At 39.8% G+C, this 25,177-nt stretch overlaps 1 protein-coding gene across 1 annotated transcript in view; it reads right to left on the bottom strand.

Annotated features, from left to right (window-relative positions):
• Positions 1–25,177, bottom strand: part of USH2A (usherin) — a 571,481-nt gene that overhangs the window by 151,431 nt on the left and 394,873 nt on the right. Inside the window, exons 41-47 of the mRNA XM_027827110.3 lie at positions 19,506–19,840; positions 17,253–17,375; positions 15,027–15,190; positions 12,342–12,551; positions 10,823–11,025; positions 8,692–8,804; positions 345–543 (exon numbers count right to left, since the gene is read on the bottom strand). Of these exons, the coding sequence (XP_027682911.2) occupies positions 345–543; positions 8,692–8,804; positions 10,823–11,025; positions 12,342–12,551; positions 15,027–15,190; positions 17,253–17,375; positions 19,506–19,840 (1,347 nt within the window). The remainder of the gene's footprint in view (positions 1–344; positions 544–8,691; positions 8,805–10,822; positions 11,026–12,341; positions 12,552–15,026; positions 15,191–17,252; positions 17,376–19,505; positions 19,841–25,177) is intronic.

Below are 25,177 nucleotides of genomic sequence, written 5' to 3'. Positions count from 1 at the left end.
CAAAGGTTAAAGAGCCCTTTAATACCTCATACTTTTTTCCTGTAAAGGTACTTAAATGTGGGCACCAGAGCTGGATGGAGTATGTATCATTCTCACCAATACTGTATGCAGTAAAAATCACCTCCTTATTTACACTCACTATTCCCCTCTCCACAATTCCAAAAATCACATTAGCCTTTTTGCCACAGCATTGCACTGGGAGCTTATGTTAAGTTGTTTGTCCACTCTGACCCCTAAATACTTTTCAGTGTCACTGCTTTCCAGGGTACAGTCTGCATTCTTTGATTCTAGATGTATGATCTTGCACTTGACTGTTAAGTTAAATGTATGCAATTTGCAAGTACCTTAGACTCTGGATGATAGCACAAGTCTCCACAGATGTTTTCATGTATCTTACATTCCAGTGATAGGCATGGTCTATTGCTTTGGTTCATCGGTAGCTGCTGGGCTGCAGTACACCGCCGCCAGGCTTTACGTAAGAGATCATATCCAAGAATAATGCCATTCGGTTGTCCTGGTGATGCCCAGTCAATTTGAAGAGATCTACAGTAAATAGAATAATGTCTGGTACAACAATTAATTTAATAATCCTATTTTTAGTTGAGCTTCTGCTGACATTCACATTAAGTTAGAAGTCTCCAGCAGTTTCTTTTTATATTGGTCACATGGAGTGGAATTATTAAAAGTGTCAAAAATCCCCTTCTAAACTGTCAAATTAACAAAATCTTTAATAGCCAAAAGGGTAGCAAACTAGCAAAATTTGATAATATTTGGGAAAATGAACTCCTTATAAGGACTAGACAAAGCACCTAAAAACTTAGAGCTATAAAAGACCAATTAGATTATCCAGTCTAGGTATCTGCTAACATAAGATTTTTCCTTTCAGAACATTTCCTAGCATTTTGCCCAGTTTAATATAGAATAAGTCATACCCTGGCAGGGGAATGGATTAGAAGACCTAATAGAGTAGATACTTCCTATCTCCAGCTTCTATGACTCTAGGATGTATTGTAGCATTGGGCAGTAGCACCATTGCCAAAGTTGAGCTAGACATTCCATTGTAAACCAATCTTTTCATTTGTTAATAACTTTCACAAAATAATTCCTTTTGGTCTGAAACGTCTTCTACTTGTTCCCTCCTCATTGGAGAATTAACAAAAACAATGTTGAGTTATGAAACAATGTTTCATTCTTATCTAACTCAAAGATAAGAATGAAAAAATATGTATTTTTTTCTGCATTAGCAAAATTGTTCGGTTTTATCTTTTTGGTGGTCACATAACTCAACATGACAAATTTTAAAAACTTCAGATTTAGAATGTGTCTCAGTAAGCAATATTCCTCATTCTAAGTTTGAACTTTTTTCATTCAGAAATAAAGCTAGAAGTGGGGGGGGGGGAAAGCGTGTATGGTGTGAAGGATTCAAGGCTCCTGGATCTCCCGTGGGAAAGGTGTGATTCTGCACTATATTCAACATAGCGCCTATAAGGCACAATCCAGTCCTTGGTTTCAATATTTAGCATCAGATTATCCAGTTTAGAAGAGAGTGAGTGCATTGAAGGAAAAAATTCAGTCTAGTCTGTGGAACACTGGTCACCATTAAAAAGTCATGAGTATTGTCTCCAGGATCAGACCCAGCATTACTAAAAACAGCATTCTATTTTTCCAAAGGAAAGATCTTAAAATTGCCACTAAAAGGAATAAAACTGCCACCCTCTTCCCTAAAAATGTTCTTACTAAAACATTTTTCACCTGGATATTTAGAATGAAAATGTTATTAATTTAAAGTTTTGTATTTTAGCACAATCATGATCATCACTTTACATGTATTTAGGCTGTTTTGTGTTATTCTGACTGTACACCAGGTGACATTATCACTTAGGTAATAGATTGCAGTGCAGTGCAGGACTGCTACATACCAGTTCTCCTAGCTGTATATAAAATTGTCAAGTACTTACTATTCCCACAATACATTTTTTTTTAAAATCTCCATAGCCCAATTACACAGCCACTGTCAGAATGCCAGTGACATCATAAATTAGCATTAATTTAAACCAAGACAGTTACACTCAAACAGCAGCAGCTGCGATAAACTTTGACATCTTAACAGAATAAAAATAACAGCGCACTATTATTTCACTTCCTTGAGGTATAAACAGAGGAACACACATAGCAATATGCATCTGCAGAGAGAGAATTAATGTCACCTATGAAGGAATAACTTCATAGGTGACTTGTAGAGTCACTATTATTATTCTGAGGTCTTCATCTGACTCACTGAATTAATTCCACATTCTGTAGATGGCTATTTTGTATTCACTGCATATTCAACTATCAAAAAAAAACCCCAACCTCCCTACACTTAAGTAACATTCCAGGGTCTGATTTAAACCCACAAAAGCAGGAAAATATACAGAGAAAGCTGAAGAGGGGAGAAGAAAAGAAAGAAAGGCTAGTACTTCAACCTTTATTCATACCATTGTGACTCTCTTCCAGTCTTTGCACACTGCAGTACCATGGCAAAGCCAATATTTCTAGCCATACTGCTGAATGATTTTGTGTTCGAGAGCTTCACTCAGACCATCAGGATAAATTTTCAAAGCATTGTGCAGGGTTTTACAGGTTTGCAAGTCACATTTCTCACTAAAGTAAAGCAGAATCTCGTCTAAAACCTCGTACAACGGTTTGAGCATTTTACCCCTTATGTAGGGCTCAATGTATGCTACTGTTTAAAAAGCAAGCACTTTATTATTATACTATTTACACAGATACAACTAGAGCTAAGTGAATACTGTGATGGTGCCCCCCATAAGGCTTTATGGAAATAGGCTTATGAATGTATATATGGCATAACTGGAATATGTTTTATGCTACATATACCATGTAACATATCTCTGTAAAGGTTATGATCTACTGAATTTATTCATCCTATTTGTATGCATTATTGTATTCGAAGTTATGAATATTGGCTGTATACTTGTTGGATTTTAAATAACCTTAGTAAGGCATTTGGTCAGCTTCTCCAACCAAGAAACACTTAAGGGACAATGAATCTTGGAAAGCTCCAATCCACATGAGAAGTCTACATGAGGACATTCAAGGTAGCAGGTGAGCAATGGCTGCTGCCTGTAAAAACTGAGTCATGCATGGACATGTGACTTGCCCAGGTGATGCGAAAACTCCGTGTTGGAGCTGGACTTTGCATAGGAGAGAGGAGGGGGGCCTCCACCCACAAGAGAGAGTCTGTTTAAGCCCGTGGGAGACCCCTCCATTTTGTCTTCAGCTGGGTAAAGAGAGCCTCTCCACCGCCAAGGATACCTGAAAAAAACTGGAACAAACTGTAACCTCAGGGGGTGTGAGTGATTGCTGGACCCAGACTAGAAGGAGCCTAGTCTGTAAAAGGAAGCTTACTGGAACACCACTGAGGGTGAGATTTTGTCTGTATTCAGTTTTCTTAGACATAGACCTGCGGGTTTTATTTTATTTTACTTGGTAATTCACTTTGTTCTGTCTGTTACTACCTGGAACCACTTAAATTCTACTTTCTGTATTTAATAAAATCTTTTTACTTATTAATTAACCCAGAGTATGTATCAATACCTGGACGGGGGGCGCAAACAGGTGTGCATATCTCTTTCAATGTTATAGAGTTTACCCTGGATAAGTTTTATACAGGGTAAAACGGATTTATTTGGGGTTTGGACCCCATTGGGAGTTGGGCATCTGAGTGTTAAAGACAGGAACACTTCTTAAGTTGCTTTCAGTTAAGTCTGCAGCTTTGGGGCACATGGTTCAGACCCTGGCTCTGTGTTGGAGCAGACTGGTGTGTCTGGCTCAGCAAGACAGGGAGCTGGACTCCCATGCTGGCAGGGAAAGCAGGGGCAGAAGTAGTCTTGGCACATCAGTTGGCAACCCCAAGAGGGTTTCTGTGATCCAACCCATCACAAATACTATTTAAAATAACTGCAAATACTTGCACAAATTCTTTAATACATTTGTTTCAGCCCTTCAGTGTGTCCTTTTCAGGTGAAATTCACCCCTGTCCAGAGGATCAGGAGAAGGACTATGCACCACTTAAAATAGACTTATATTCAGCAGGGATTGAATAGGACTTATGTTGCACATAAGCTTTGTGTAACAAATGTCATCTTGGCCATCAGACTCAACTGGGGGCCTCCACGGCTATAGATTCTTGAGCGTCCACTGCTTGAGCTAAAGAGCCACACTCTGTAGTTGGGAGCTGTAACAGAATCACATCCTCTGGATTGGCACAGATGGGGATGCATTACACACTGCTCTGTGGTTTACACATTTCCTCTGGACAGAGGAAACTCATCCCAAGCATCTGAAGCCCAGCAGAGTTCAACCCCCACTTATATGATAGCTGTCACCTTTGCTAACGTACTAAGGTTCGAACCAGGGACCCATGCTTCATGCTGGGGAGTCTGGCCCACAGAAGAGAATCAAGACATGAGGCACCAGAACTACAACTCCCAGGAGGCACTGAAGCACCTCAGGAGAACATATTAATTTCAAACTGACCTCAACAATATGTTTTGAAACACTTTGATTTGGGAATGTTGAAATATTTCATTTTAATCAGACATTACTGACTGAAACGTTTTCAGAATTTTCCATTTCACAAATATTTCAACTTTTTGCCCCGACAGAGCAGGGGTGGGCAAACTACGGCCCATGGGCCGGATCCGGCCCCTCAGGGCTTTGGATCCGTCCCGCGGGATTGCCCCCTCTGATGCCGCAGTCCCCGCGCTGCTCTCAGAGGTGGCCAGCACCACGTCCCTGCGGCCCGCGGGGTGGGGGGCAAGAGAGCTGCATGTGTTGCCCTTGCCTCCAGGCACCGCCCCCCGCAGCTCCCACTGGCCGGGAATGGGGAACTGCGACCAATGGGAGCTTCGGGGAAGGTACCTGGAGGGGTGGCAAGGGCAGCGTGCAGAGCCCTGTGCCTCCCCCTCCCCCAGAGGCTGCGCAGGGACATGGTTCTGGCCGCTTTCTGGAGCGGCGCAGCATGGGGCCAGGGCAGGCATGCAGGGAGCCTCCCCTGGCCCTGGTGTGCGCTGCTGGCACCCCGGAGCTGCTTTAGGTAAGTGGCGCCGGCCCGGCGCCATAACCCCTCCTGCACCCTACTCCCCAACTCCCTGCCCTAAGCCCCCTGCCTGCACCTCGCACCCCTCCTGCACCCCAATCCCCTACCCTCAGCCTCCTGCTGCACCCAAACCACCTTCCCTGAGCCCCCTCATACAACCCACACCCCTCCTCTGCCCCAATCCCTTGCCCTGAGCCCTTTCCCGCACCCCCTCCCACACCCCAACTGCCTGCCCCAGCCCTGCATACAATTTCCCCACCTAGATGTGGCCCTCAGCCCAAAAAGTTTGCCCACTCCTGCAATAGAGAATAAAACAAAAATTTGAAATATCTGAATTTTGATCAGCTCTAGTTATTAGGAGTTTAATTATTATAGAATCAACAACCACAAGGATCCAAAAATCATAAGTTTGTCTTAAACATTATAAGATTTAAAAACAAGTAATTTGGGGGTTGTGACGTTAGTCTTTAGGGTTCATATTTTCAAGCTTTTCTCCTCAAGGATGAGGGCTAGACATTTACTTTTAAAAAAAAATGAATTCTGAGATTCTCACATAATCCACTGACTTTGGGAGGGGGGCCTTAAGAAAAATACCAAAAATTATGAGATTCACAATAAAATGGTAAAAGATGGGAACAATGTTGTTATTCTTACTAGTAGTGATCATTGGGGCAAATAAATTCCTAATTAGGGATCACATATATTGAATTATTGTCTCTCTAGACCACCACTTCTTCACAGCAGATGGAGTCTTTTGTATTGGACAACAGTACTTAGATATTTAGGGATGCAGTACGACTCAATAACCAAGACACAGACTTGCTGGGACTGGGAATCAGATAAATAGTTATTTTCTCCTTAAGAGCTACCGGTTATAAGTGCTATACAGCTAAATATTTATTATTAGAGAATTTTTAGTTTGAAGATCACAGATCCTCAGGACAATTCTTACTGATTTCTCATGGTCTGGGTTGATCCACATGAGCACCTGCAAATTCTGCTTCCCCCAAAAGCACCTAAGGGGCTTTTCATTTCTTTCAGACAGCTCTGAGGAGTTCTCTGTAGTGTAGCCCCTAGCCCTCAGACTCCTTATCACAGCCACCAACCTCTTAGTTCAGAACAGGATGGAATCCCCAATAGGGTTCATCTGCACTGTCCCTTACTTGTCTGGAGTGGTCAGAGTTATTATTAAGCAACACAGCCATTACTTTGCCAGAGGGCTGAGTTTATCATCTTTGAAACACCAACAAATAAATAAATAAATAAATAAAATCTGTTTTTTAAGAAGCGAAAACTGATTTTCAAAACAGAGGAAGTGATTAGTCCACTACCCAAACCAGTCGTCAGCTGGAAAGTGCATGGCATGGTGAGAAAAGAGCACCATGCTTCTAGTACTGAAATGAAATGCTCTCACACAGGGATTAATCCTGAGCTTCTTACTCAGGCAAATTGCACCCTTGATTGCAATGGGAATTATGACTGAAAAAGAATGAGAAAAAACTGAACAAGGAGTTCATGAATGGGTTCCATACTGTTTTGTATTTCAAGACTGGCATTAAAAAAATAAATAAATGTTGGACTGTAACATTTTGTACCAAGTTTCAGCCTGAAGCTAAGTTACTAAATGTTGGGAGTAGAGGGGGAAGAAGGTATTCATAATGATAACGGTGGTATAACCTTCATCAGAACAGCCTGGATGGAGCTGCTATCAGAAAGACTTCTAAAAAGTTGGTGGGTGAAATTATAATTTATGTCATACAGCACATGGAGGCAAATTTGAAAACAATTATTTGTGAATGCTACAAAGACATTATCCTACAGCTTTCTCATCAGTAATACAGTCCCCAAAACTGATTCAGAAATGGAGAAACTGCCAGGGTTCCAACTAAAGACAATAAACTGCATGAGCTGTGCTATATCTCATCCTTCTCATGACCCTATACTCTAGAAATGCCTTTTTTTTGGGTCTGTGGGCAGATACATATTAAAATGTCCCTTTGTTTATACGAACTGGAATTTCCCCCCTAAGCTTATTCCTTTACAGAGGATAAATAAGCAAAATTCATATTCAGTCCAGTACCTGCTGAAGCTGTCAGCTGCTGCGTTTGTCATATTTCAATCAAAGCTGAAGCCAGCCAGCCATTTTTATACTGCACAGTCCCTACATACTCGAGGACCAGAATTAATGAATTAGCTATTGATTAAATTCCACTCTAGCAAATCCACCGTGGCAAATAAATGAACTACCCGGGGCACATGTAGGCCACGGCCAGACATGTCCGGGCAATCGATCAGTAGTTAGTATTCTTTTGGGATATAAGAACAGCTGATGATAATATGACATGCAGGGAAAGGCAATGTAGAAACAGCCTGTTTCTGGCTGAACAGATTATAAAATTGGAAGGTATTTCTGATCTTTTTGCACTCATGTGTTATGACATATTTAGTTTGTAAATAATAGCAGAAACACACATAAGTGTTTGCAATACAACAAAGGCATACATAAAGTTAAAGCCAAGGGCAAAAGATGAGATCCTGAATTGAGTTCTTATCATCAAACAAGCTTTCACTGTATCTGTATGTGTGACAGAAAAATAGCAAGTTTAATTTCACCCAATGATTACCTTATTCAGAGACAAATATAGAATTCAAGGAAAATGTAGAAATGATAAACAGCAAACAGAAATTCCTTTTAAACATTGGGAGAGTAAATCCATTCTTCTGACCATTTCTGAAGGCTTAGATATTAGATTTTAGTTATTTAAAAGATAATTTTGTTGTTTCTGCAAAAGAAACATAGCTAACAGGCCCTCCATGCCCAGAAGTGTAATAAAATCACACCAACAATAACATACACGCAGGAGGCTGTTTTATGGTTGGTGTAATTTTGATAAATGTTTTGGCACTGTATGTCCATTAGTTATAGCCTCTCCTTTGGATAATGTTAGCTCCCACCATGATTCTTTTAACGAAAAGAATTACTATGTATGTCACTACTTGGCTGCCTCTGGAGTCTGCCAGCCTAGCACTATTATTACCGTTGAGAAGTTTGCCCATGAGTGGGGAAGAGACGGAGAGGAGATGCAGATAGCAAACAGGGCTTTCAGGAGGCACAGACACACACCCCTTTTAAGATGGTTTATTAATTCTTATTGTCATGATGTGCGACTGTTTCTCTCACAGTTACCTCAGCTTCCATTATCAGTGTCAAATGGTTCTTTTCCACATTCATTCCCCTCCCCTTACCGAACAGTGTAAGTTTGATGATTTTCATTCTCCCACATCCCTTCATTTAGCTGCCTTACATTTATATTGCCTCTTATTTAGTAATATCACAAATTGATGACCAATAACCAGGTACATGCAGCCAGCTAAAGATGAGAGGTGTTTTTTTTCAGTCACTCAGCTGGCCATAACTCTAATAGCAAAAATGACCACCACTCGCAAAGAGATTAGGAAGATCTTATAACTATATTTTAATTTTTTTAATGCTCCTTATTCTGAAATGAAGGAAATAGCCTCAAATTATATTTTTCACTGTGGCAACAAGTAGTTATGACTTAAGAAAAACAAACAGAGTACAGTACCTTGGACTAAGGACGTGTATTATGGGTGCTGACAGCTCCTTCGGCTCATCTTCCACGGTTGTAATTTGGGTTTTATTGCTTTTCACACAAGCATACGTTGTGCAGACTTCAACCTTGGTGCAAAAGAATGATACTTGTAAAAATCCAGTTGCAGAAGTTAACTAACACTGTTACTTGTTTACCCTTCCTGTCCCCCTTAAAGTAGTTTTTCCTCCCGATCACTGAATTCTACATAACCAGGAAAAAATAATTTTAAGATAAGTGCTCAGATATTGTGCTCTTTTATTGTCCAGGGTAAGACTATATTTATATATCTGGTGCTAAATTCTGCTCTCAGTTACACAGGAGTCAATACAGTTACTGCAGGTTTGTAGTGATGTTCGTAACAGGAGACTCTGGCGCACAATGTTGAGAAGCAGTTGGACTAAGAGATCAAAAACTTCTAAATTCTCATTTTGACTCTGATTTTTTGTCTGGCCTAAAACAAGTCACTTCACCTTCCAGTGTCTATCAGGTTCTTCTCTATAAAACATAGGCAATTTTACCTCAAGGATGTTTATTTTATGTTTGTACTGTACTTTGAAGATGAAAAATCCTATATAAATAATATATTTTGCTATTAAAAATCTCACAAGAAAATAACCACCTACTCCTTCAATTCCTGAGACTAATCTAAAGAGATAGAAGAAAGATGACAAGTGAAGAATGGTAATGTCACCCCTGCATTAGCAACAGAGAGGTCATGCAATACATAGAAGCAGAAACAAACAAGAGCTCATACATGAACATAAGCAGTAAGACAGACACACATCCAGATAATGTTATTTCCAAGGTGCATGGTGGGGAGGGCGAAATGATACATAAAAAAAAGATCCCAGCTGAATAGTCTGATTTTACCTAATAGATTGTTCTGAACGTTGGCCCAGTACAAAGATTGGGAAAGCTGAAGTGCTACAGAGGAAAACAATTAATATTGCAAGCAACAGAAGGTGTCTATGGTATATTAATACTGAGAGTCCATAAGTGTGGCAGTACTCTGAATTTGCTTTACTATTGACAAATGTGTTTTCAGGAAGCATTGGGAAAGTCATATGTGTATTCATGGATGGAGGTTTGCTGTTACAGAGGGGCTGGAACATAGAAATCTGTTATGGAGCGCCTGTCTGTGACGTTTATTTATGGCATGTAGTAATTGAATGCAAATTTTAGAACAGAGTATACATGACTACTATCAAGACCTTTCCATACATAACACAACTTAAGTCTGGAATAGTTACAATTAGGAGCCAGCAAACCGCACTTTCTAAAGTGTCTCAATACAATTCACTAAATAGATAAATATTTAAGTTTTTCCTTGAGCTTATATTCTAGGAAATGCCTATAATGTTTTGACTTTTGATAGATACCTGAAGAGAGGGAGTCAGAGACAGACAGAAAGAAAAAGATGTCGCTCTCAACAGCATAAGAAAGTACCATTATGATTTCATGGCTCAGTGCTGCTTCCTCCACAGAAAGACGAGGGGGAAAAAAGATGATAAAAGGATGACAAATGCAATATCATTATTTCTCTGTGCTGATATATTATGCATGCCTGATGTTTCTAAAACAATTGCAATTTTCTTTTAATGAGTAGGAGTAGAGTCTTTTACTTCTTGTAATATATATATTGGGGCTTTGCTAATGTCATAGCAAATGGAATTTAGGAGAAATCAAATGGAGTTCTGAGGGTGAAAAGAGGAAATATGAAAACTGGTTATGCACCCAAAATTATGCTGAAAATAAATGTGTATGTGTAAAAATATATGTCTACAAATACATATATGAACCAATGTATACTCTCTCGCTAATATTATATAATAGTAATAAATAATATATATATATATATTATTTGTGTATGAGTATTTTTTATATAAAGATACAAACATTCATGGCATGTATTCATCTCTCTATTACTGACTCACAGAAATGGACAGAGAGAGAGAAAGAAAGAGAGAGAGAGAGAGAGGTCACTTCCAGCCCTATATCCATACAGACGTGTACGTCCCTATATTCACAATTTTGCCCTGAACTATACATATTTTATGTAAAATTAATACAAGCTGCACAGCCTGCAAAACAAAATTGTTCTGACCTGTATATTGTATATAGTGAATGGAGCCAAGTCTCCTAAAAGAAAGGACCCAGGTTCATTCATTCCAGTCTTGTACTGCTTATTATTTACATAGATAGAATACTCTGTGACAACACCATTTGGGTTTGAAGGCGATGTCCAGATGACACGTACAGCTGTACTGTTGATGATGACAACCTCTGGAGGGAACATGCCCTCAGGCTCTAGAAATAAAGGAAGAAACTGAATAAACTCCAGCTGTCTCTGTAAAAGCACTTGTTTAACCAAATGCAGATTAGTATTTAGGTTTAGCAAAGGGTTCACTGCTTATCTGCTTTCCTCTGATGAAGTTATCACAGTCTGTAGTTCTCTGTAAATTGGCTTATTATACTCTCAGTTAGAAACCATGAGAGTTGGTGGTAAAATGCTTTATACCACCAGCATACTGTTAATCTTCAATGGTATGTGACCAGTGGGATATGATGATAAATTATTCACCCATCTGTACTGCCAACACACAGTTATTATTTTTATGTCCCCCATCCCCTCTCAAAAACATGCAATTTTGCTTTTTAAGCAAAAACTAACACAAAAATACACTGCGTCTGGTGGAACGTGACAAATTCTTTGATGTTCTGAGCCTTGTAAGTCAAGCAATATGAAGCAATATGCAATATTGTCATTATGTAAATGGTTTTGAATGTTGATTACCATAGGCAATGATGAAGTCTAACGCTTAAAAAAAAAAACTTCCTTAGCGTTAAATTACACAATTATTAAACCATGTCAGAAATAACTATGCAAAGACCTATTTTTATCCTAAGAGCCCATCTTAACCAGTTGAAAAACTGCCCTTGCGATCAATTCTATTTTATAAACAAAAGGTGCTGACCTTTGGCATCACCAAGGAAATGGAATCCTCACTTAAAGTGCTTTGCTAATGACCTGGAACACTTGCTTCTGCGATAATGATATTATAATGTTTATAATGAGACTTTATAAAGCCAAAAAGATTAGAAAGACCATTCCAAACACATTTCAGATTCACAAGTGTTTTTTTTCTCTCCCCCGCCAGCCAACTGGCTTGGAAATGACTCATAGGGAAATTTTCTCAGAGGCTGAACTTGCACCTTAACATTTCTGGTGACTCAGGAAAGGTCCTGCGTTTGACTGTCATGTCAAAAGCATGCCGCTTCACAGAGCAAATCTTTTTAAAAACCATTAATTGTTTTTAAATTTCACTATTTATTGACATGAACTCAATTCCAAATGTAGTGTACATAGATCGTAGTACACAAAGGAAAATGAGAACAAACTGGGTTAATATCCGCTATTAGAGCTTTGTGCTTCTGTCTCTGTGGGACATTTTATTGATCTGCCACTTGATGACAACTAGCACTTAAGCGTTTTAGTGTTTTAGCCCTTTTTCCTTTTATACCGGAAATTTTTATAATGAAAGGATGACTGATCTCAACCCTAACAAAAATCAATCAATTTCATTCTCAGATTTTAAGCCAAGCTGCTTTCAGGATGAACCAACCTCCATCTGAAGTAGTCACGTGCACCACTTCACTGTTGATGCTGTGGACACCATTGAAAACTTGAACAAAAACCTGATACTCTGTGTTGGGATGCAAGTCGCCAATGACAGCATAGTTTACATTAGCCTGGATGCTCAGAGAATTGTTATATGTAGGGGAGTTCCAAAAGAGGATGTAATATTCAACATCTCCTTGCAAATCTTGCAGTGCTGGGAAAGAAAGAAACAGCAATAAACGAATAAAAATATTTTGGGAGATTAAAGAGGACATATTCAGTAGATTTCTGTTATTAAATTGAAAATATAATTTCTTATCAATAGAATTTGTTTTGCTGATAAAACAATGTTCCTTGATATCTATCCTTATTAAAAACACTACAGTATTCTTCAGAAATTGCCCCCATATAAATAGAAATAACATACTTCCATACTTTCCCCAAACCTTCATCACTTGATTTTGCATCTTTACCAGACTAGTATATTTCTTTGTGAGTAGCCCCATCAAAATTAACAGGACTCCCTGTGGAGTAAGGTACTAATTAATACGCGAAATTTGCTACTCAAGTGGTACATAGGTTTTATGCCTAGCCTCACAGAGGGAGTGAGTGAGGGGAGCAGAATTAGGCTCTCCTGCGGTACTAATTTAAGATACAGGGCTTAAGTCTTATTTACCCAAATCCCCTTCACATCGCTCTGGCAGTGCTCAGTGTGAATGTAATTTCTGGGTGTGAATGTAATTTATGTCCATTTTAAGGCTCCTTTACATTGCTAGAGAGGTGGAAAGGGGCTTTAGTATGAATGAGAATCTGGCCTTCAGTATTTAGACCATTAATGTAGCAGCAGTCAACCTGTGGAACTCTTTGCCAGAGGATGTTGTGAAGGCCAAGACTATAACAGGGTTCAAAAAAGAACTAGATAAGTTCAGGCAGACAGGTCCATCAATGGCAATTAGCCAGGATGGGCAGGGATGGTATCCCTAGCCTCTGTTTGCCAGAAGCTGGGAATGAGCAACAGGGAACGGATCATTTGATGATTATCTGTTCTGTTCATTCCCTCTGGGGCACCTGGCAATTGGCCACTATCGGAAGACAGGATACTGGGCTAGATGGACCTTTCGTCTGACCCAATATGGCTGTTCTTATGTTGGGTACATATGTGCAATAAAGCTGTTTTCCTACAGATGCATAGGTCATATTTCTCTCTGAATTGTGTCTTGCCCCCAATACTAACATGTTTCTCTGATGTTAGGGAGACAGGTCTATCCTTCCAAACTGAGTACAATATTACTAGCTGCAAGATAGAAAAACATTAATTGTACAGGGTCAGCTATGAAACTGGGGATTCCATGTACCTCCAGTGAACTTCCTGAGACCTTCTCTCAGTGACTTGGGGGGAGCAACTCTCTTATCAATGGTAAACAATGCAACTTCAGATCAGATCAGCCACCACACTCTATTTCCACAGCTGACAAAGTTTGACAGAAACATTTTGACCAGCCCTGATATATATTGCTTTAAATGGAACATGCCACTTTATGATACACTGCACTGTAATGAAGGATGGTGGCAAAATATCAATAGCTCTTCCAGGTGAACACAACCTAGCCTGCTGAGATAGAAAATGATGACTTCATCAAAAGTTGAAGGCAAAGATGTTTTCAGATTACATACTGCCTCTGTGGCAGAAATTTATAATTAAGGGCCTGATCCTGCTTCCATTTTCATTGATTTCAGTGATGCAGGATCAGGCCCTAAGTCCCTAAAAGCCAGTCATTCTCAGTATATTTTTCCTCTAATAGAAGGATTTCAGGGCAAGTTATCTTCACGTCTTCCTAGGTACTGACAAACCAAGAGAATGATTTAAAAATGAATATTACAAAAATAAGGAACATTATAGGGAGACAGAATAGTTAATCTGCATAGTGTAACATATTTAGCAATGAAATAAGATGATAGTGAAACAAGGCTTTCTATTAACAACCCTCACTTGATGTTTAACCTTTGCATTCACAAACAGGTATCTGGGAATTTTTTTAAGTATGAATGAAAATAAAACCAGATTGCATTACCTACATGTAGAAGGTCAGAGGTTCAGATTACTAAGGTAATGAAACTTCAGTGAGCTGCTTCAGATCTATTAGGTTTGTCAGGTTTTATAAGCATGCTTACTTCAGGCATGCAATTATAAAACAAAGAGCTTATATTCACTGAGCATCGCCAGTCAGTCCTTACAAAATCATTTGCATGTAAGTCATGAAGTTTACCACTACTGTAATGGTAGGTCTTCATGTTAAGAGGCAGAACATAAGTGAATAAGTAGACAGACAGATTTTCACTCACCCTGAAGGAATGTGTAAATCTTCATACAAAGGGATGAAAATATGCACAAAGGTAACAGAACATTGTGTACTCTTTCTTCATAGATTTAAAAGAACCTCCACAAGTTTAAATTCTCTCTTTTTCCCCACCCCTCATTAAAATAATGTATAGTAAAAAGATATGTGACCAAGAAAAAAAAACAGCAAAATTTTCATGTTCTTTCCACTTTCTTTAGGGCCCTTTCAGAGACAGGGAGTGCAATAGTTAATCAAGATAAGGATTTTGTTTCCTGAAAGTGCAATGCAGATCACGGTAACTGATGACAGGTTAATATTTAATTAATGTAATAAATACTAAGTACACTTACTTGGTTTTGACCATTCCACTTCTATAGCCGTATGGTTAAGAGTTCGCACAGTGAGGCTACTCCCCTCCTCTGGAAATCCTGCTAACGTAGTAGCAATCACTTCCTCACTTGATGTATATCCTACCTCATTGTGTACTATGAGTTTATACTCATAAGTTGTGTACCTAAGACATTTTTTAAATAATAATTACAAAAGAAGAAAATATGTATTTTATCACAGACATACAAAACATTTAGCATTGTCCTTCCAGCTGTGTCAAACAAAGCTTGCTCCTTCTCAAAAGCTACCTTGTTGCATTATTTCAGCATATACAAAATCTATAATAGAATAGTTGTGTGTTTGGTAGAAATACTTGGCTAACACTAACATGCTAACAAATACAGAATATTATATTTCATTCCCTTATATTTATTATTTCTGTGATGGTGTGACATTATTACTCAATTCAGGACGTAATTATATCAATGGCAAATTGCCAAAGTTTGGATCCAAATTTAATCCAATGAGGCTTTTTTCCCCCCCTCTTTTCGGAAATTCGATTTCAAATTCCAGAATCTCACTTGTGACAGCTATTATTCATTCACCTGCTGTCCTTCTGCAATACCCCAAAATGTAACAAAGAAATCAGTGGGAGTTAGGCACCTAAATACCTTTGAAGATCTGGGCCAGGGGCTAGCGACTAAGATTGCAAACCCAGTTTAAAATTTCCTCCAGAACTGTACTCTGACATATTCAGCATATGCATGAGGTATTGTCAGAAGCCAAATGTATATTTAATAGAGAAAATAACTATCACACCATAGTTTCTTCTGCTGTTCAAAGATATGTCAATATATATACACATGTAGAATTTTGTAATCTGTTATTTGTATTATAAAAACAAGAAAACAATTAAAATCTGTATAAGCAGAAAAAGATAGGAGACTCTAATACGTGATTTTAGTAACATCACTACGTTTACACTTGCTGAGGGATGTAGGGTACAAGTAACTACATGCTGCACAGAAAGTCAGGTTGAGTTCACACTCACTGCGGTGCATAGTGCATAGCTCCCCACTGTCTCGCCCTGCTGCCGAAGTGTTTCAATGCAGTGGGACATTACACTGCTAAAAATCACCGTGCAGATGGCAGAGGCACTGCTTGGGTGCATCGAGAGCTGTGTAGGGCATATACCCTAGAGTTTAGGCACTACTCCTCTAAGAAGTGCCTCACCCTATACACAGCTCTTCATACCCATTCTAGCTGGGCATGTGGTGTCTGTACTCTACACACCACTGCATGTGTAGACCTACCCAGAGAGAGAGCCAAGATGGATTTTACAACAGCTTGGCTGGATGTCTCTGTCTTAATCTTTGCTTCTCTAGGCTAATCTAATGATTTAAGATTCTGTATTCCAGGTGATTAATAAATTATCTTGTTTGGAAAAAAACTGCCTTGTGTTGCTGCAAATACTTACTACAGGCAGTGCACACTGGAAGGGTACAACACAAACCGCCCACAGGGCTCTGGCTTGGCTGGATTTCCTGCAAGGAGTCATGGAGAGAAACAAGTATCTCTGCCACCTAAAGATAGTTTCAGAGTTGTAGAGGCTGTGGGCCTGCCCCAGCAGAACTGTGTAGACCGTCGGGGGCTGGCACACTAAAAGGGTCACCCCCGAGGGACTGGTTACACAGGTTGGGGGATAGACCAGATCGCACGGATCCGTGACATAAGTGTAGACTACTGAGGTAGTCACCACAAAGCTGTAATTAAGTTAGAGCTAGGAATACTTTAAATATCTCTTGCTGAGTTTGGAAATATTGAGACAATAATCAATGTTGGCAATTTAAAAAACTGATTGAAAAATAATGCTCTGACACCAAGCTTTAATCCATCCGAATTAGAACTTCTCAACCATTCACTCAGCTTGTGCGTGATGTGCCAACACCATGATTTACAGTAAATGTAAATGGTTTGACTGTATGAACAGATCAAAGCTCAAAATTCACTTCATACAGTCAATTTTACTTGAATGTTTACAGCAAGATACTATGTGTAAGATTCAAGAGCTACAAAATAAAAATAAACCCATGCATGTCAGAATGGTTAATGCCGAGATGACAGAAAATGTTTCATTACACAATTAATATGTTCACAACATAAAGACACAAGGAACACTTTGAACTATTGAACATGCACTATACAAAATGCCAGCATTTGTTTTTTTATAGTTTTTGTAATCTCACCTGCTAAGACCCTTATCTTCATAAAACCACTGAGTTCCTGAGTAAATATTGTGCCACAGATTTAAATCTTCAGGGGGATTTGATGCAAGTGGTTGCCGGATTTTACGTCTCAGGAGCTCATATCTAACACAAAAGACAAGCAGAACACTGGGATTATCTCAACTAATGTTATTACACAAAAATCTGGGGGGAGGGGGATTGTTTGTTGTTTTTTTAAAAGCCACACATTATTTTGTTTTTACAGCTGTAAAGTTTCGCAGATAAACTTTTTAGTATTTACAGGTTTAAAACATTCAATTACTTAATATACTTTGAAAATGGATAATGAAATATTTCATACGGCTTTCATTTGAAAGAAAGAATCAGAATTTTTAATGGTATGACCATTTTATTGAGTCAAATGCTTTTTCTGCATCTAGCCAGGGCTTGTTGCAGAGTTTGCAGTTTGTGAGACAACATTTAAGATTCATTTTAGGTTATCCAAGCCTGGTCTTTTCTGACTGAATGAGGTACAGTATATCACACATTTCAAAAGCACCCATCACTATAGTATCTGGAAGTTAAACCTGAGTAATTAATTAACAAAACTTAATTAAATTGTAATTTCACCAAAATGTTATGATGAGTTCATACTGCAAGAGCAACTTTTACACCATGGGTTATCAATGTTTGGGAATCCAAAGACAAAATATAACAGTTTTATTAGATAAAGTCCTGGCATATTCTGTCCAACATAATTCAAAGACAAGTCATAAGAAACATCAAAATCTTTTTGAACATTGGATGGTGATGAAGTGTAAATCACACTCTCTGGCAGCTGCTGCAGACTTCTTTCTCCATCATGCCGTACTGAGCAGCTGCTTTAGTGGCGTTTCTGGTTGAGAGCAGCATGGCACACCATGAAGGAAATGAAGTTTGCAGCTGTAGCTTATGTTGAATTACTTCAGTCATCAATGGTAAAATGGTCATGTTGTTGACTTCAGAGAAATGTACATTGTTTTCAAAGGTTTCAAATATCTTGATGCAATAAGGTTCATTCAGCAGTAGTGCACTCTAATTAAGCATTAAGAAAGACAGGAAGGAAGCTGTGGAGGATGCTGCGGTGTAATAATATGTGCCTGTAAAAGTGTGCTAGGTGTAAAGTAAAATATCGAATGCCTCAATGCATGGATAAGTTTGTGATGCCCCATGCCACTTGAACGAAGGATGTCAATTTCATTTATTTTATAAATGGCAAAGCACTGAATCAAGTCAATATCCAATCCTGCATGTACTCCTGTCTGGCTCCCAGGACAAGATCACACAAAATGGGGTTCTTCCACATCTTCCAAGGAACAGACCTGCCTGCCTTCCTCTGATCAACCCACTTCTGTCTTCCTCCTGCCCTGAATCTCCCAGTAATCTTGCTGCTTCTTTTCTTCCCACTCATCCATAATCTATTTATCATATACACCACCATGAACCAAACACACAATAAAGTAATCTTCAATTTTGAAGAACATTTCACCTCACCAAATTATAAATAGCCCCATCTTCCCCTGTGTAGGAATAACCTGCACAGGGTACTGGGGGCTCCCTGAGTTTACACTCAGAATTTTCTCCTAATTCTTCCCCAAGTGGTGTTGTTTCCCACAAACACCACCAAAAACTGGCAGCTGTTTCAGCCCACAGAACTCCCCTGAGATCTGCATGGATCCCAGGAGCCATGGGCAGTTCAGGGCTATATATGTTAGAGCTGGATTTGCATTGTATCCTGCCCTCTTGCTGTTTCATTCTAGCCTCTTGGATAACACTGCTCTGACAGCTACAATGCGTTCCCCGCTTTACTGTGATGTTTCAGCTTGATTTCCACAGTGCAGAGCAGAAACTGTACAAATTAATGCTGACTCAGACAGCAATAAGTGAAAATGGTTTGTCCTGCTGGTTTAGTGCAGGAGAATATAGGAAAATTCTGCTGGCCCTGAAGCCACACTATGGAGCCTGAACCTCAGGGAGGGGCTTCCACAGGGTCTGAAAAAATGGGAGATAATGCCACGAAGCTGGCAATTCTCATGCTGTGCTCTCTGGGCTGGATCTAGGTAAGCTGAGGACAGCCTCTGGTCTCATTTGTGAATTAAATGCTGAAGTGATATTTACCCCATGGATCACCAGAGGCATGGAATTCCATTTCCTGGGTGTGCACATTTCCAGAAGTCCTGCAAAGCTATAAACCCCATGTCACCCACTCTTAAGTTACATATTGCTATTCCTTACCTCAAGTGTGGTCCATTGGGCCTAGAGGGCAGTTGCCAGGAAACAGCAATAAATGATTCACTTATTGGAGTCACAGACAAGGGGCTAATGCCCTGAGGAATTGTTGGATGGGTAGTCACATGTGTAGGTAAACTCTCTGTGCAGCCTCCCAGGAAACCGTTGCCTCCAGAACAAGCTAGTATAGTGACTGAGTAGTTTGTGAAAGGGATCAGGTTGGTCACCACGTGGTTTTGCATTGATGAAATGTTGCTGGTGATGGTAATTCGAGGGTCAGGCATTCGGATCTCATAGCTAAGCATTTCTCCATTCAGTATGAGAGGTGGTTTCCAAGAGACCTGAGAAAATAAAGGCGTTCTTAGAATCCGAACTACTGGCAATTGCAACATAGAAATAACATAAGTAAAATGGGCACAACTGTGACAATAAGATGTTCTTTCTACGTTCTTTAGAGAGAAAAGATAGTCCAGCCACTGGACAACAAATCTGGGACTCAAAGAGACTTGGGTTCAGTTCCCAGTTTGGCCGCAGACGTCACATGCGACTATGGGCCAGCCACTTGGGGTAGATTTTCAAAGGCATGAATAGCAGATAGGCACATACTGTCCATTACATTTCAAATGGACAGTAGATGTTTATATGCCATTTTTGCTGTTAAAAATCTACTCTTTAATCTCTCTGTAGCTTAAATCAGCTCCCATCTGTCAAATGGGGATAAGACTTCCCTACCTCATAGGATTGCTGTGGATAAATACACGGAAGACTGCAAGATGCTCAGATACTACCGTAATGCGGTCTTATATATATATACACACACACATACACTCTTGTATTGTAATGTACTGGGTGGTATACATGTGTACCATATTCTGCTATTATATGTTGTTATCAGTAAAAGCTCATAGTTTTACCTATCAGGGCAGGCTAAGAAAACATCCACCCATACCATTAACATGTTTTTATTTTTCAGTAATAAGTTACAATAATATGTATTGTAACTATATGTATCTGTTGCTTTGCGTACTGCACCTATTGCTTTATGTATAAATCGGTCTTTACAAGACAACAAATTTAAATGAAACAAAATCAAAACGCTATTTTCCTTGCAGTCTTACTCAACTTTCAGTGTGAATAATTTTTATGTTCACCTGATTAATTAGTACCTTGATATAGGCTTGTCCATATCCACTCTGCAGGTCTGATCCAATTCCCGTTGAACTAGCTGACTCCAATGGGAGCTGGATCGTGCTGTGAATTCACAGACGTGTGTCAACCAGATAGGGATAATACATACAATGGGCCCGAGGTCCAGACTAAATCCTCTTTGTGCCACTGCAACAGTACAAAGTGGACTTAAAGCTGCCCTCAAGAGGAAACTGTAGATTCCCCTGTTAGGATTCTCCCTGTGGGGTGAAGTTGGCCTGGCTGGCTCAGCATTATCATCTCCTTCTATGCGGGGACCCTCAAGGTGTAAATTACATTAGCTCCAACTGTTCTAGCTTGTGCCAGAAGCCAATTCAACCCAATGAAGCCCCAGAATAGGGAGAGGCAGAAAAGTGGCTTAGTGCCTCCTTTGCCTTTTCTTCACCCATACTAGGCAAAGCTAAGTCCTGAGCCTTAGAAAATACGAATGGAAAACAGACAAGCTGTGTGTGTTACAAAATAAAAAAACAAAATAATGTTGATTTATAATACAATAACATGAAGATATTTTAGTTGAGGTGCTGATCAATTAAGCAACCTGCTCCCTAATTTTCTCCAGTCTCAAAACTGAGTCCCTCTAAAATGGTGACTCCACATACTAACACTTGCCCCGAGTACAAAGGAGCTGGATTCATAGCGTGTTTTTGAAAGGATCTGAAATACCACCAGGGAGTAACTAATGTTAGATCTTAAGAACAGGAGGAGCGCTTGAGCCTTCATACTTGCAAGGATATTGGCAGCAGAATTTCGAAGAAAACTGAAGATCTTTGATAACAAAATCTGGAATATTATTAAACACAGAATTATAAACAGGGCAGTCTTGATTTATGAGAACACAAACAAGCTTACCCATGTCAACAAAGAAAAGGTTTTACTCTGGCTAGGTTTCAAGTGTGCTATTCAGATTTCTGGTTTCAGAGTAGCAGCAGATTTCTGTCATTCCCTACATATGATTAAGGAAATGAAGACAACATCACAAGGAAAACAATGCTAGCAGGTAGCAGAAGGTAGAAGAAGATTTTGCATCTTTCCTAATTCATCTATTAGAAAGATATATTACAATCACCCTCCTTTATGCAAAAGAGCAAAATCTCTTTTTGGAGGAGCTGATGTACTTTCTCCCTTTGTTTAAAAAGTATAGGAGCATGGGTAATATAAAGCTTGAAGGTTTCATTTTAAAATTTAGGTAGAAAACAGACAGGCTAGTGTATTTTGTGTTGTAAGTTTCCACATCCAGGAAGGAACATTTCTTCCCACTACATTGTGCATGAACAAAACAGCACAGCTGACCCGATGCATTGTGCATGTGTGAGAAGGGGAGGAGGGGGCCACTTTCCACGGGAGACTCATATTTGTCACTGAAGGAGGCAGCATACCAGACTCAATGGTCCATTGGTCTGACCCACTATGGAAAATCATGTTTCCACAGCCATAATTATATTTTGTAACTAATATAGGGCCCAGTCCTGAAGTTTGGATTTCACTTTGAGTTCTGCCTAAATAAGGACTGAGTAAGGCCGCACAGTTAAACCTTAACTGTCTTCAGTGAGCTCTCAAAGGACTGACTAGTCTGGGTTGTTAATGGAAGAGAACTTCTAACAGAAGTACTGTATGTGATATGTTTGGGGACACTGAGGATTACCCTCAAAATTGCCTCAAAATGTTCAACTTGTACTGATTTTGCTTTATTTCCTGAGATGATTTATGAGTCAATGACCAAGTTGTGGGCAGTCTGGCCTATAAGTTAAAGCTGAATCCAGATGAGGTGGGTCCTGGAGCAAAGTCAAAGGTTGTATCTGGGAGACAGGGACCAAAGCTAAGCTGAAGGGTTACCCGGAGTCGCAGTCAAAAGGCCTAGTAGAGGATCGGAGTTGGGAGTCAGAAACCAAAGCCTAAGCTGAAGGGTTCACTGGAGCTGCAGTGAGAAGGTGGAGCTGAGGGTCTGAGCTGGGGAGTCAGAGGTCAGGAAGGAGCTGGGGGCTGGAGCAGGAACAGGCTGGGGTGGGAGCTATGGACAGGACCAAGAGCAGCTGCAGGCACGGAGCTGCCACTGGACTGCTGCTGCTATTGACCCTGAGTATCAGCCTGCTAACTCCTTCAGCCAATCAGATGGTGCAATCAATCTGACAGCTTCTATCAGGACCAGCTGCGCTCGGTGGGTTACCAGGAGACTGGTTCTGGTGCAGGCGAGGCTCCTGCTAGCGTGTCACTGCTAAACTTTGGATACTTAAGTTCTTTAGCAGCACACAATAAAATTCTTTAAATAAAACATGTACAGTGCTATGTAACACCATCTAGTGAGATGGGAGGTTATCAGCACATGCAGTACCATTGCTGTTCCTCCGACACTTCAGCATCTGAATCTCACACTGACAGTGTTCTATATATTGAAACTTGAAAGGACTTTCAAATATTATTCTGTATTGTGTGTTGTGCACTGACGCTGTGATGGGGGCTGTACAATACTGTCCCTGCCTAAATTACAATAGGTATTTTATCTTGTAATGCAAACTGCAAAGAGAATGAAACTTTGCAAACCAGGCACAATGATGTTAGTACTCAGCAGCGTGAAAAACAAAGTAGAGTCTGGGTCTCATTTGGCCTGGTTCCCTCTGAACTTGGTGGACTCAGTGTTTTATTTATTGCTAGGGTTGTCGGTCTATCTAAAATCAAGATGCAATAGAAAGCGGTGATTTAAACTTGAGATGATGCTCATATGTATCGGGGAGCTGACCTGCCTTGAACTTCAGATGTCACCTGGAAAGAAGGATGGAACAGGATATACAATCCAATGCCACATTGGGCAAACTTTCCTGTCATAAAAAGTGGTAGCCTAAACACTTCAATGACAAGTCAAGGACAAGGTCAAGTGACTGATTGGCCTATGCAATGTAAATAAAGATGGCAGAGCCAGCCTGGTTTAAATTCATTGTGACACAACTGGACCTTCTCTCCTCTTTATCCCGAATTTGCCAGACTGGAGGTCAGAACTTGGCAGTGCGTGAAACCAGAAGGACTCACTAGACAGCCTGTGTTGGAAACAGTAGCAGTTTGTTCATTGATCTGAAGCTCAGCACGGAGGCCACGGAAGAGGGTGCAGATGAGGAAGCCAGAACAAGGTAACTACTGGGAGAGATTAACTGATTCAATGTAATGACACTGGAAGCTGTCATTTAAAGATCAAAGAACTTCATTTTCTCCACCACAAAATTTAAAGAGACTGAAATTAGCCATTTTCTCCCCATTAAACAGTTACAACCCCAGAAAGCTTTTCTTTTTGACAGCAGTCCGAACATTTCAATTTAATTCTGAAACGAGTTTCAAAAGAAGTACACAACTACATTTTTTGCTTTACACTAGTCTCACTCTCATTGATGGGCATGACCCATAACAAATACACTATTGAGAGCTTTATACTCTAAGCCCCAAAGTATATTAAAAAGATAAGTTATTATCCCTATTTTATAGATGAATCCCCCAAACAAGAAAGAGATTGAGTGTTTTACCCAATATCACATAGTAAGACATAGGCAAATCGAACACAGCCCTCCCAACTTCAGGTCCTGTGTTCTAGCCACTGGATTACGTTACCTCCCCAAAACAAATATGGCCAGGAAGTCTACTTCACTGTAGATGTTGCCTGGTTTAAAAGAAAACTAAGCTGGGATTGTGTCAGGAGTTGGAATAGATCCTGATTCCTGACAGAGGCCAAGAGTGAGACTACAGTACATTCAGTAACCTGCATATCTCTCTGGTAATTAGAAAGAGTTGCAAAGACAGAACAATAGACTGAAGTTCTTATTTGTTTGAAATTACTCTATTGCTCGGGTTCAATGATCCAGCTCTACTATTCCACTTGTAATAATATGATTAAAGGAGAGAAATGGATGGCTGTGATGGACAAGATGTATTCAGTTCAGAGGGGCTCATCAGCCAGTCCATAAACCTACTCCAATAAAATCCATTATATTTCTAGATGTAGAGAGATACAGCCGTACTTTTTTTTCAAAAACCCAACCCTTTAATGGTCACATTTTCATGTATTTCCTGCAATTCTCATGCATGCACAATTCCCATCCACTTCAATCAGAGTTACAAATACAAGAGGGCAGCAAGATCAAGCCTGCAATGATCAGTTGCTAGTGGAAATGGTTTGAGAAGCTCTTGCACTGAACACTGGGTAAATGGAAATAACATTTCTGAATAAGCCTATGTAACTATTGCAGAACCTGATACTTTTTCATTGATATTGTTCAGTGCAAGGGGATATGCTGATGAGGTTCTCATTAGTTTTCTCCAAGTCACTCCACTGCATGGCATGCCCCAAATGAGCAAGCTGTGCAGGAAATCACAACCCTGAAATGCAGAAAAACCTCAGGTGTGCAGGCTAAGGCTGCTCCTAGGGGTTTACAGTAGCTCAACTTGCTCAAGCAGCACTTATATGGCAAATAAACCAAGGTCTCACTGACCTT

This window comes from Chelonia mydas, chromosome 3 (assembly GCF_015237465.2).
Source record: "Chelonia mydas isolate rCheMyd1 chromosome 3, rCheMyd1.pri.v2, whole genome shotgun sequence".
Classification (NCBI taxonomy): Eukaryota; Metazoa; Chordata; order Testudines; family Cheloniidae; genus Chelonia; species Chelonia mydas.
Note: the sequence above shows the minus strand (reverse complement) of the source record. Positions and strands in the feature narration are given on the sequence as shown.